This window comes from Strix aluco, chromosome 10 (genome assembly GCF_031877795.1).
Source record: "Strix aluco isolate bStrAlu1 chromosome 10, bStrAlu1.hap1, whole genome shotgun sequence".
Lineage (NCBI taxonomy): Eukaryota > Metazoa > Chordata > Aves > Strigiformes > Strigidae > Strix > Strix aluco.
Window position 1 is genome coordinate 18,368,165 of NC_133940.1, and position 12,651 is coordinate 18,380,815.

General features: G+C 57.7%; 2 protein-coding genes across 2 annotated transcripts; both read left to right on the forward strand.

Moving 5' to 3' along the window:
• The first annotated feature begins 75 nt into the window (after window positions 1-75).
• Window positions 76-4,834, forward strand: SNX12 (sorting nexin 12). The gene is made up of 4 exons (XM_074835599.1): window positions 76-284; window positions 2,115-2,210; window positions 2,428-2,552; window positions 3,056-4,834. Exons 1-4 carry the CDS (start codon window positions 120-122, stop codon window positions 3,156-3,158), a joined length of 489 nt encoding a protein of 162 aa, XP_074691700.1. The 5' UTR covers window positions 76-119; the 3' UTR covers window positions 3,159-4,834.
• Window positions 4,835-5,032: 198 nt separating this feature from the next.
• Window positions 5,033-8,975, forward strand: LOC141927705 (uncharacterized). The gene is made up of 8 exons (XM_074834957.1): window positions 5,033-5,621; window positions 5,699-5,818; window positions 6,208-6,333; window positions 6,655-6,768; window positions 7,366-7,466; window positions 8,245-8,317; window positions 8,532-8,603; window positions 8,784-8,975. The coding sequence occupies exons 1-8, from the start codon at window positions 5,033-5,035 to the stop codon at window positions 8,837-8,839; spliced, it is 1,251 nt and encodes a 416-aa protein (XP_074691058.1). The 3' UTR covers window positions 8,840-8,975.
• The last annotated feature ends 3,676 nt before the right edge of the window (window positions 8,976-12,651 follow it).

A 12,651-nucleotide genomic window follows, 5' to 3' on the forward strand; every position in this document is an offset into this window, starting at 1 on the left:
GATACCCGCCACGTTATGCAGGCCTCAGGCGGGCAACGTCGCGTCGTGCGCGGGCGGGGCGGGCTGCGGCAGCGGGCGGGGCGGGCCGGGCCGGGAGGGGCGGTGGCGGCACCACCACCATGTCGGAGGCGGCGGTGGCGGACACCCGGCGCCTGAACGCCAAGCCGCAGGACCTGACGGACGCGTACGGGCCGCCTAGCAACTTCCTCGAAATCGACATCTTCAACCCACAGACCGTGGGCATGGGCCGCGCCAGATACACTAGCTACGAGCTCCGGATGCGGGTGCGGTCCCCGTGGGGCCTGAGGGCCCGGGGGAGGGGGGCGCAGGCCTCGGGGCCCGTCGTGGGCCGCGGAGCCCCCCATGGGCTCGGGCTGGGCTGGGCTGGGCGGGTGTACGGCCCGTGGTGGGGTGGCAGCGCTTGGTGCGCGGTGCCAGGGTAGCCGGGGGAGGGCGGCAGCGGCGGGGCGGGGGCGGGCCGGGGTGGTCCCGCTGCGCTGGCCGAGCGCGGCCTGCGCGGTCGGGAGACGGAGCGGCGGTGTGTGGGACCCCGGCCAGGGCGGCCCCCTGCCGTCTGAGCTCAGGGGAGCCACGCAGGGGCTGTGCTTGTCTGCGGCGGTGGCCTGAAGAGGTGGCCCCCGGCCCTGCAAGCCGGGCAGTGCTGGGCTGGGGCTGGCAGCTTGCCTGCGGCCCACCAGAGTGGGCCAGGGCTCAAGGTCAGAGTGCTCGCAGCTGGTGGGTTTGCCGGAGCCCTTCGACATCCAGCGAGGGCTGGTATGCACAAGGACAAGGGGGATACTGCCTCAGCAGGCTCTTGCTCCTGTTCCCTCTCTAGAGCCCCAGACCTGGCACTTGGGCACCGTTGGGTGGTTGCTGAGTAGGGCATGACTGCATGCAGCTGGTTATCTCGAGCAGGGGAGGAAAGCTAGCTATCAACGTCTTGGGACCTGATCACAGTGCAGTCTAGTTGCCCTTCTGAGTCAGCTTGATCACTTTACAAAGAGCCCGTGATCCAGGAGTGTGTGTAGCAGGCTGAGCACTTCTTGCAGGGTTCTCTTCACTGGGTCTTAACCAAGCCAAACTGGGGATCTCTTCACAGCTCTGCATCTGATAGCTGAAGGAAATAAAATTGAGCTTCCTCTGAAACAAGCTACCTTTAGCATATGTTACAGTGCTGGTGTGGACTTCTGTTCATAGTGTGATTTAACTGCTAAGTCTCCACTGCCTTTCAGAAGAATTGGGTGTTTGCTTTTTTTAATGTTCTAACGCTTGGTTTCCAGCACCCTGCCAAAGGGTGCCTGGCAGGTGGCAATAAGAACCTCTTAGTCCCACTGAAACTAGCTCTTGCAGAGATGCTTTGAAAGCAGCTCGTTTTATTTCACAGACCTCATGAAGATATAAAGATGTTGCAACAATAACTATGTTCATCTGGGTGCTGCCTGTCAGAAGGTTTTGCTACCTCAGTTCCTTGAAGGTTTCAGGCTGTGTTGATAGGGTAAAGGTGAAGTTACTGTAGCTGTCAGTCTTTAGACTCTAGGGGCAGGGGAGAAGGGTGGGGAATTGCTGCACATTCTTCCAGTGACACAAACCAGATATGAAAAAGCTGCTCGCCTGTTCGGGTAGGCGATCTGTTCTGAGGGAAGATTGCAGCACAAAGTCTGGCCTTGAGCAGTTGCTGGGACAAGATTTCCTCCCTTAGTTCTTCCAGAGATATGCCAGTGTCAGGTCGGAGGTTCTTTTCCTTAGCAGGCTGCTGTGAAGCTCTCTCTCTTGTAGATCACCTCAAAATGGAGTGAACTCTGGGGAAAAAAATCAGCCTTATCTGTATTGTGAGCCCTGGTTCCAGCGCGTGCCCCTGGGAGGGGGTGTGTTCCTGAAATAGTCAGTTGAGGGGGAGGGAATGGCTGGCTCTGAGTAGCCTGGCAAGTGCTTCCTTGATTCTGAAGGGCTTCAGTGCTTATGTTTTGTCCTGAATAAGGAAGCTGGGTGTTCTTGTGATGCCTCCTTCTCAGGGGACTTGGTTTTTTAAACGCAGCTTCAGGTTTCAATGACATGTTGAAATACTACCTGGCTTCCAAAGCAACCTGCAAATTAACTACTTCTCTTCGTTACAGACCAACCTCCCAATCTTCAAATTGAAGGAGTCGTGTGTGAGGAGACGATACAGTGACTTTGAATGGCTGAAGAATGAGTTGGAACGAGACAGTAAGGTGAGGCCTGGCTCAGACCTGCCTGTTCCTGAAACCAGGACATATGGGAACAGTTGCAATGATAATCTTGAGCTGCCCAGAAGAGAGGCTGTGGTGGTGGGCAGCTGTTGGGGCTTGATCTCTATGCACATAACAGGACTGGAGGTGAGTGTTAGATGGCAAAGGATACCTGCCTGCAGGTGGCCGTTCTGCTGACAGGGTGACTCTGTGCTTTCAGATTGTAGTGCCACCGCTGCCTGGAAAAGCTTTGAAACGACAGCTTCCCTTCCGAGGAGACGAAGGCATCTTTGAGGAGTCCTTCATTGAGGAGCGGAGACAGGGACTAGAACAGTTTATTAACAAGTAAGCTTGATGTCCTGGGTTTGTTGTGTGCTGCCTTTCTGGCTGCCGCTGGTAGAAGAGGGCTGTGGGTTGATCAGGAAGGAGTCAATCTGCTGCACGCAGGTGCCGTGCTAAAGGATGCTGCCTGCAGCCGGACAGTGAAACACGGTTCTGAAGCAAATCCTGCCTCGAGTGTGGGTTGTGTTCGGTGCTCTCTTCTGAGAGTGAAGCAAACACCAGCAGAATAGTTGTGCTGCAGAGACCCACTGGCAAGGTAGCGTTGGTTCAGGATGCTCATGCCCTGCTGCAGGGCATGGTGTGGGGGGGAACACTCTGTGCCCAACCACCTCTGGCTGGCCCTGTTGCACGCCGATCTGAGCCCGATGACCTTGGCCTGAGCCCGGTGCGGGTGTGCTTGGAGCTGGCTGCCTGTTAGCGGGGAGATCTGTCTTAGTCTACAGAGCGCAGAGGCGTGGGGGTCTTGGTGACGGCTGCACTAACCTCCACATCTGATTTTCTTCCAGAATTGCTGGACACCCACTGGCACAGAACGAGCGCTGCTTACATATGTTCCTGCAAGAGGAGACTATTGATAGGAATTACGTCCCAGGGAAAGTGCGCCAGTAGGAGCACCTGGCACTGCCTTCCTCCATTCCACCCTCCCTCCTGCAAAAATGACATTTATTTTTACACTAAATCTGTCTTCTCTGAACCAGTTTTCCTCTCTTGAACCTCCCAGTTTGTTCAGTATTTTCCTCTTTTGTAACGGGCAGCAGCTTGTTCTACTGGGCTGTGATCTTGGCCTAAAGGTATGAAGATTTATGCAAGTGAGTGTGTTGTCCCGCACCTAGGGGCGGATGTGAATAGGTGTGGAGCAGGAACTTGCTTATGGCGTTAAGTTGTAGGAGCTGCCTCTTTCCCTGTACAGGAAGGTATGAGATGACCTTCACTCCCCTGTCTGTGCAGCCCCAAGCATCTCTGCAGGAGACTCTGAAGAATAGCAGTTGTCATGTTGGTCAGTGATCGCATCAGGTATTAGAGTTTTAGTAAGGCTTATCCAAAACAGTGAGTAGGTGCCTGGGTGTGTTGGTCTCTTGTCCACCCCATTCACCCTGCATGAAACCCCCATTCTTCACTGTCTGGAAATGCTGAGACCCAAGACCTCCTCTAACCCTGCTCTCAGCCTCCTGCGTAACAGACCTGTTTGGTGTATTCGTGTTAATCCCTCTCCTTTCTAACGTGCTGCTGGCAGCTTGAGGGGTTTCCACGCCGTGTGCTCTCATGATGCTCTGCGTGGGCAGTTTGGCGTGTGGAAGCTGGGATAGCCTGGGCTGTAGCAGTGTGTGCTGTGATACCTTGGCCCAGGGTTTAAAAACTGCCACAGCTTGCTCTGCCATGGGCTGGGGTGGTGGTGTTTCCAGCAGCGGGCTGCTCAGTGGAGCCATGGTGACTTTATCCCAGGCCGCAGCTGCGGAGGGGAGGAGGCGGGTCTGGCTGAGGAGGAGCAGGAGAGGGCTGCTGGGGGCTGTTGTAGGGTGTGGCCGTGATGGCTGCCACAGTGATGGCTGCCACAGGAGGAGCCCGGCGGTGAGGCCACCTCTCTAGAAAGGGGTGGCAGAAAACGGTCAGTCCTGGGTTAGACACTTGCTTACAAAGCGAAAGTAACAACGGCTTTTTGTGTGTTTTCCCACTCCGCAGTGAGCTAGACAGTTACTTGTGTGGATGCGAGGACACAGACTAGTCAGGGAAGCGTTCAGAGCTTGAGGGGGACCATGAGGCTGCAGCAGAACTGTCCTTTGGAGGCTCCTCCAGCTGCCACAGCTGTGATGAGTGAGGTTGGGCCTCAGCTCGGGGACTCCTCAGGTCAAGGCTGGCTGGTTTATAAGCGCTTGGTCACTTTGTGGTGGCACAGTTGAGCCTTTCTTAGAGCACAGGCCTGCAGTGACTGCCCTCCCATTCCTGCCTGCCAAGCACGTCCCCCAAGGCCTCCCTAACGTCTCCTGGGTTTTCTGGTGAGGAACTGGTGCTGCTGGGTGAGAGGTGGCTCTCGGGGAGGAGAAGTCGCTGAAACCAGGAGGGAACTGCTCCGGGGGGCCAGCTCGGCCCGGGAAGGGCTGTGGGGCAGCGCGGAGGCTGGTGCCGGTGGAGGTGGCTGTGCCCCCGTCCCCCTGCCCTGCCGGCCCCTGCTTGGGGCGGCCCCTCCTCCTGCCTGTCCTGCTGCGGGGCTGCCATCCACCCAGCTGTCTCCAACCCGTCCAGTGTAACGTCCCGGTTCCGTTCGCATTAAACCACTGTGAAGCCAAGTCTCTGCCTCGTCCTGGGGGGTACCGGGGAGGGGGGGCAGGGGCCGGCGGGGGCAGCCCCGGCAGGGGGCAGCGGCGGGGCGGGTGGGGGCGCGCGTCTCCCGCGGCAGGGGGCGCTGCGCGGCGGCGGGAGGGGAGCGGGTGGGCCGCGCCGGCGCCAGGGGGCGCTGAGGCGGGAGCGGGCGGCGGCCAGGCGCGATGTGGCGGTTGGAGCAGTCGCCGTCGAGCTCCGGTTCGCCGCGCTGCCCCGACCTGCTGCGGTGCGTAGGCGGCCCGCGCTCGCCGCTCTCCCCGCTCTACCTCAGCTTTTTCGAGGAGGAGTGCCGCGCCATCGCCACCCGCCTGCTCTTCGGCGACACCAGGCCCGTCACCTCCACGCCGCTGCACGCCTTGCCGCCCTTCGACGAGGGGGCCCCGGACAGCACCACACCCGCCGCCCGCCCGAGCACGGGTGATGGCGAGGCCGCTGCCGCCACTCCGGGCCCGGCCCGCGGGGAGCCCCGGCGCCTCCCGCGGCCCGCTGGCGGCGGCTGCCCCGGCGCAGCGCGGCCCGGCTCCCGCCTCGCCCGCCCGCAGGCCCCGTCCCGTAAGGCAGCGTGGCGCGGGGCCGGGCAGCCTCCCTGCGGCGGGCCGGGCCCCGCGGGCCGCTCCCGCACCCCCGCCCGGTCCCCGGGCCGCGGCGGCGGCAGGCTTGCTCTCTCCCGGGCGCGGGCCTCTCTGGGTCCGGAGCTCCCCAAGACGGTCAAGGGGCTCCGTGCCCCGGCAACGAGGCTCCCCCAGCCCGCAGGTGAGCCGGGGGGCTGGAGGGAGCCACCAGCACAGCGACCGCTTCCTCGGGGCTGCAAAACCCTCTCTCTTCCCCAGGTACCAAGCTGAAGCTGCTGCCGGCTGCCAAGTCCAGGCCTCAGCATCCCAGCGGGGCTTTGCAGCCGGTACAGCCTTTCGCCGTTCCCAAACCCACCCCCCGGGACACAGAGATGGAAAGTAATTCAGCACCTGCCGATTGCCTCACGCAAAGTGGGGGAGCTTGGGGGGACTGGTGCTGCGGCTAGAAGGGAGAAGGGGGAAGGCCTGGGACAGGGACAGAGCGTGGGGAGTGGGGAGTCCCTGGAAGTGATGCAGGTAGGAGCCTGGGAAATGCACTCATGCCCCAAGTGCTGTGTTAATTAGCACTATCTGTGGTAGCACTATATGTGGCCTAGCAGCCTGTTGGCTTGGAGCCCTCCTCACCCCCTGGTCTTGTGGGGTCAGAGCGGGGGCTGGTGCCTGTGGGCCTGAGATGGGCAGCCTGGCTGAGCCCTGGGCTGTCCTAGGAGAGGTGCAGTGTAGCTGCTTTGGAGTGGCAGCCTGTGCCTAATGTTTGTCCACTATAGGTGCTGTCAAGGTTGGAGGTCGCAAACAGCCTTCCCAGAGGCTCTCTACAGCAATTCCTACCGTGGCTTCTCGCTCCCGACTGTGGCCGCTGGGAAAAGTGGCTTCCCTCAAGCGCTTTTGCCTCGGTAAGGGTGAACATGGGCAGAAGCCCCGGAGGCTCCAGTGTTGTGGGAAGAGAACATTCAGGTCAAGGCTGCAGAGTCAAGGCTGATCCTGGGGAAAGGACAGGAGGGCGCAGCGTGTGCTCGGCCTCAGAGGAGGGGAAGTGAAACTTGGAGCAGCAAGTCTAAGCCAAGTCCCTTCCCTGGAGAGGCACCCAGCAAAAAGCCTGAACAAATATGGTGCTCTAGTTAATCTGTAGGGCGGGGAGTGGCCCTGGTCAGCACATGTTGCTGTCAAGGCACTCTCTGAGCAGGGGTTGTGTGCTCATCGCTTTCATTTCCTAGACCCCACTTCAGGATTGACTACACAGGAGCTGATGTGCAGTAGGACCCTAGAGCTGAAGGAAAACGATAAGAGCAAAGAACAGCTGCTTGCAGCAGGGACTGTCTTGGGAGCAGGTGAGCAGTATGGAGGTGTGGTCCCATGCAGGGGTGGGGAACTGGACTTGCCACCCTGCAGAGAGGAGCCCCTCTGGAGCTTTCCTGGCTCCTGACTGCCAAAGGCCTGTTGAAAACCGAGCATCCTGGGAGTGTGCCATGGTGAGGAGAGTCAGCATTTCTGTGCTGGGCACTGGTGGATTCTCACTTTGTGTCAGGGTGAGCATGGGGAAACATGGGCAGCTGCCTAGGGCAGTTGTTGGGCAGTGCTGTTCCCCAGCAGGGTCCTTGCGTTGAACCTGAGGGTGCTCCAGCCTGCTCTGCAGGCAGGGTGCACTGCCTTCCCCAAGAACTGCAGCTGGGCAGCCTGCGGTCCTGGGCCCTGTGAGCAGACTTGGAGCAGGAGCCCAGAGCTACTGGGAGCTAGGCCATGCAGGAGCACCTTCTCCCAGCAGCAACCCTACAGGCCAGGCCAGCAGCAGCCATTGGGCTGGAGGGGCTGGAAGAGCTCTGGCTCCCATGGACAGGTTCTGCCCCTGGTCTGGAGCAGCTCTGGCCTGATTGAAGAGGGGCTGGGGATTGCAGGTATGTTTCTAGTGGCGACGCTTCTCTTCACAGGTAAGGCTGACCAGACGTGGGTGTGTTTGGAGTCCTCTTTTTCCAGTGAGTTGGCCCCTGGCCCGACTCCAGGGTGTGGGGATGCAGTCCCTGCTGAGCAGGTAAGAGCCAGCTGTGTCCTGGTACCACGGAGCACCATTCGTCTGGTGGCTTGGACCAGCTCTGCCAGAGGTGGGAGGTTGATGGGACACAGGGTTGCCAATTCCTGAGTTGGCACCTGATCTGTTTTAGCCTTTCCTGGGGTTTACACAAGACCTTGTGCATTTGCTGCATGGCTTTACCACCTCTCTGGTGCTCAGGGGACTGCAGGCTTCTGTCCAGTTAATTTTTTTTTTTTAAGGGTCTTTTGAAAGATGCACATCCCCCATGGTTTGTGGTGGTGCTTTTATACCTCCTGACATGTTGGCCATGTCCCCAGGATGGGGTGAGCAGAGCCCCCAGCAGTGAAGTCTCCTACCTGCAAAATATGTTTGTGCATTTACCAGCAGTTTTAGGGCTCTTCGCTATGTGGCTGTAGCCAGCCAAAGGGCTACAGTGACCCACAGGCGTTGGCAGTTGCTCGCTGACGAGCAAACAGTGGCACCGCTGCTGCGATGAATGTGCTCTGGCAGTGGTCCCATGGGTGCTGGGCTTGGGGTGTCAGTTGGGCTGCACTGCAGCAGCACCAGGCTCCTGAAGCAAGGGTGAATGTCAAAATGGGGCCCTGTTCTGATGTGCTGAGGGGGGTGAGCAGGGCTCCCCAAGCCCAAGAACCGCTGGTGTGTGTGTGTTCCCTGCAGAAATGCTCCTCCACAGGAAGGGCTGTGCTGGGGCTGTGCTGCGGGTCACTGCCTGGGGGTGACCACCCCCTGCATCACACTTACACCCCATCCTTGCCAGTCTGCAGGTGATCAGCTGTCCCAGGAGCTGAAGCACGTAAAGAACGAGCTGGAGCGAGTGAAGAGTGAGCTTGGTACGTGGGGCTGGCTGTTGTGGGGGCTGTGGGACACCCACAATCCAGATGACCCCCCCTGCACTTGTACCTGGAGCCCAGGCCTGCAGCTCCGTGGTGATGGGGTTGGCTTCTTGTTGAGGGTAGAGCAGGATCCCAGCTGCCACCGCAGGGCGTCTGGGTGTGAGGTGTTCAGGACAGGCTGAGCACACACCTACTTGCCTCCTGCCTGCAGCTGACAAGACTGCCCTGTGTGAAGTCTATCGCCAGATGATCTCCTCCTTGCAGCATCAGCTCAGAGCAGCAGGTATGTTCCCTTGCTGGGGTGAGCCCTGGCCCCTGGGCAGGCTGCAGGGCTGCTCCGGTGATCCCTTGCCAGCGTAACTGGGGGCTGCCGGGTGGAAGGGACACAGCTTGTGGCCTTCCCTGTGGACGAATTGCTCAGTGCCGGGAGCAGCAGTGTTTTGATGCTGCTGTTGCTCCCCAGGAATCTGTCTGGAAGATGCAGCAGTGGAGGAGAGCGGTAACTCAGGGAGAGGCTGACAGCCAGTACGTGGGGACAGACTCACAACAGCCACTTGTCTGGCCACCTGAGCTGCTGGACCAGTGATACTTGTGGAGCTCTTGTATGAATGAATTTTTTAACTCCTTGCACTTAAAATAAAGGTATCTTTTCCCAGTGATGCTTGCTGTCTGCTGGGGTAGGGCCAGTGCCCACTGTTGCCCGGTGTTGTCCAAAGGGCTGGGCAGAAAGGGCAGGTCTGTGTCCAGCTGTGTCTCATTCTGCTCAGCCAGAGACTTGAGCTCTGCTGTGTGAAGAAGGTGGGTGATGGTGGATGGAGGCAGAGCATGGCTCTGGGGAAGCCTTTCTGGGCACACCTGGTGCTTCCGGGTGGGATGCTTGGATATGTGGTGGTGGCAGGCAGCTGTACGAGCAGTTTCTGCCTTAAACTACCTTCATGCTGGATGTGGGAGAGCCAGCTGGGCTTCTGCAGCTGTTAGCTGCTACTTACCGTTTTATTAGCGGGTGGCTTGTGACAGTGTCTGGGTGCAGGTGGCAGGGAAGCAGTGCTTGGGACTCAGTCCCTCACTGCTCCTACCTGCCAGTGCTGGAAGCCCTGCCCTGCTGCTGACACAGGCACCTTGTCACACTGCCTCACGTCTGGGTGAGGCCCTGAAGAGTCCTGCTATCTGGTGCTGGCAGTGCCCCAAGGCTGGGCTGGGAAGGGTGGCCTGTTCCTGCTCCCCTGTTATCCCCAGCTGGTGTTCCTGGCAGCCCCAGGGTGCCGCAGGCAGCCCGGACCCCTTCCTGGAGTGACTGCCCTTGACCGTGCGCAGGGGTGGCTGCACAGGGATGCTCCGTCCGCTGTCCCCCAGCCCTGCTTGGCACTCGCTCGCCGAGGCAAGCAGCTCTGGTGCTGCATGATCTGCAGTGGAACATTCTAGTGTGGTGTGCCGGGAGGGTTCCCTGCATGTGCACGTTGAAGATAACTTCTTGGTGCAGGTACTAAGGGAGCTGACTAGGAAAGGTGCCCTACTAGATCTGTTGTTTGTAAACAGAGAGGGACTCATGGGCAAAGTGGTGACTGGTGGCTGTCTCGGTCACAGTGACCACAAAGTAGTTGAGTTTTAAATTGTTAGTGATAGGAGGAAAAACTGCCAGCAAAACTTCGACTCTGGGTATGGGGTGAGCAGACTTCGGGCTGCTGAAGGAGCCAGTTAGTAAAGTCCCCTGGGAATCTGCTTTTGAAGGTATTGGGGTCCATGAATGCTGGTCACTTTTTAAGAGCCATCTCTTAAGAGCACAGGAGCAGGCAATTCCAAAGTGTTGGAAGTCAAGCAAGTGGGGCAGAAGACCAGCTTGGCTGAGCAGGGATCTTCTAGAACTCAGGCAGAAGAGGAAAGTTTGTGGAAATTAGAAGCAAAAACAGGTGACATGGAAGGACTGCAGAGATGCTGTCTGCCACTGTAGGGAGAAGATTAGTGTGGCCAAAGCTCAATTAGAGTTCAAGCTGACCAGCACTCCGAAGGACAACAAAAAGGGCTTTTTAAAATATGTTAATAGCAGAAGGAGAATCAGAGGTAACATTGTTCCATTGCCTCACAAGGTTGATCACCTCATAAAGGGATGTAGACAAAGCAGAGACATTTAATTCCTTCTTTGCCTCTGTCTTCAGCACTGGAGATGGGCCCTGGGACCCTCAGAGCCCTGTGTTGGAAGACCGTGACTGGGGGCATGAGAAACTCCCAGCTGACCCTGAACTTTTTTGAGACTTGCTGCTCCAGCTGGATGTGCATAAATCTATGGGGCCCAACAGGATTCATCCCAGGGTACTGAAAGAGCTGGCTGATGGCATTGCGAGACCTCTCTCCATTATTTTTCAATGGTCTTGGGAGTCTGGAGAAGTTCCAGTCGACTGGAAGCTGGCAAATGTTATCCTGATTTTCAAGAAGGGTAAGAAGGAAGACCCTGGTAATTACAGGCCTGTCAGTCTTACTCCAGTGCCTGGTAAAATTATGGAGAAGGTTATTTTGGGAGTTACTGGAAAAGGCTTGAGAGACAATATAGTCATTAGTCATAGCCAGCACGGGTTCACGAGGGGAGAGTCCTGCTTAGCCAACTTAGTTTCCTTTTATGATAAGGTCACCCATCTAGTTGACCAAAGGAAATCAGTAGGTGTGGTGGGTTTGGATTTTAGCAAAGTTTTTGTTACTGTCTCTCACAGTATCCTGGATAAGCTGTGCAGCACACCGCTAGGCAAGTCCATAATATATTGAGTGAGCAATTGGCTGACAGGTCAGCCTCAGAGGGTTATCGTAAATGGGGTTACGTCAGGCTGGCAGTTCCCCAGGGCTCAGTTTTTGGGCCAGTGCTCTTTAATGTTTTTATAAATGATCTGCATCCAGGAATGGAATGTACGTTAAGTTTGCTGACGATACTAAACTACGAGGAGCTGTGGACTCCCTGGAGGGTAGAGAGGCCTTACAGAGAGATCTGGATAGACTAGAGAGCTGGGCAATCACCAACCATATGAAATCTAACAAGAGCTAAAGCTGGATTCTCCACTTGGGACAGGGTAATCCTGGTTGTACATGCAAATTGGGGGACGAGAGGCTGGAGAGCAGCCACACAGAAAGAGATCCTGCGGTTTTGGTTGATGACAAGTTGAATATGAGTTAACAGTGTGCCCTGGCAGCCAAAAGGTTCAACCATGTCCTGGGGTGCATCACGCACAGCACAGCCAGCTGAGAGGGGATTGTCCCACTCTGCACTGCACTAGTGCCGCCCCACCACCAGTACTGGGTGCAGTTTTGGGCGTCTCACTATAAGGACATCAGACTATTAGAGTGTGTTCAGAGGAGGGCGACCAAGATGGTGAAAGGCCTCAAGAGCAAGACTTCTGAGGAGCAGCCGAGGGCACTTGGTTCATTCATCTTGGAGAAGAGAAGGCTGAGGGGTGAGTCTACAACTTCCTCAAGGGGGCAGTGGGGGAGGAGCTGCTGATCTCCTTTCTCTGGTGACCAGTGATAGGGCATGAAGAAATGGAATGAAGGGGGGGAGTTCAGATTGGACATTAGGAAAAGGTTCTTCACTGAGGGGGTGGTCAGTCACTGGAACAGGCTCCCCAGGGAAATGGTCATGGCACCAAGCCTGTCAGAGTTCAAGGAGCTCTTAGTCTTATGGTTTAGATTTAGGTAGTCCTGCAAGGATCAGGAAGATGGATTTGATGATCCTTACGGGTCCCTTCCAACTTGAGATATTCTCTGATTCTATGCTGCAGTTGTGGAAGGTGATGGGGCTGATTTGAATCAGCTTCTGGAGGGCTTTTGGCCCCCTTTCCAGGCTGGAGCCAGCTCCTACCCTCCTTGGCGCTGGCTATGTGCATCCTGCCACTGTCTGCCTTCCTGCCGCTCCTGTCGGGACGTGTGCTTGGCTCACTCCATGCCTCTGACTGCCCCCGGCCCTTGGCCTGTGCTGCTGGATCAGGGCCCTGAAAGGGAAGGAGGAGAGCGGTAGACTGGGAGGTGAGGCCGGAGCACTGGGAAGATGAATGTGGAGCTGCATGTGAGGTCTAGGAGCTGGAGCCACGTTCGGTGCCCTGGTCCTGCTCCCTGCCTGAAACTACCTCCCCACGGCTGCTGTCGCAAGAATGTTTCTGGGAATATGTGAGTCTTGATGTCATCCCCCTCTGGCTGCTCTGGGTACCCAGCCTGTGCTTGGCTGGGCTGGGGCATCCCCCCATGGAGCCCCGTGGTGCTGCGGGTCCTGCCCGAGAGCACCCACAGCAACGATGCTGCCCGTGGCACTGCATGCAGCAGAACTTTGGCCCATCCACTCCCTGGCTGCTGCTGGC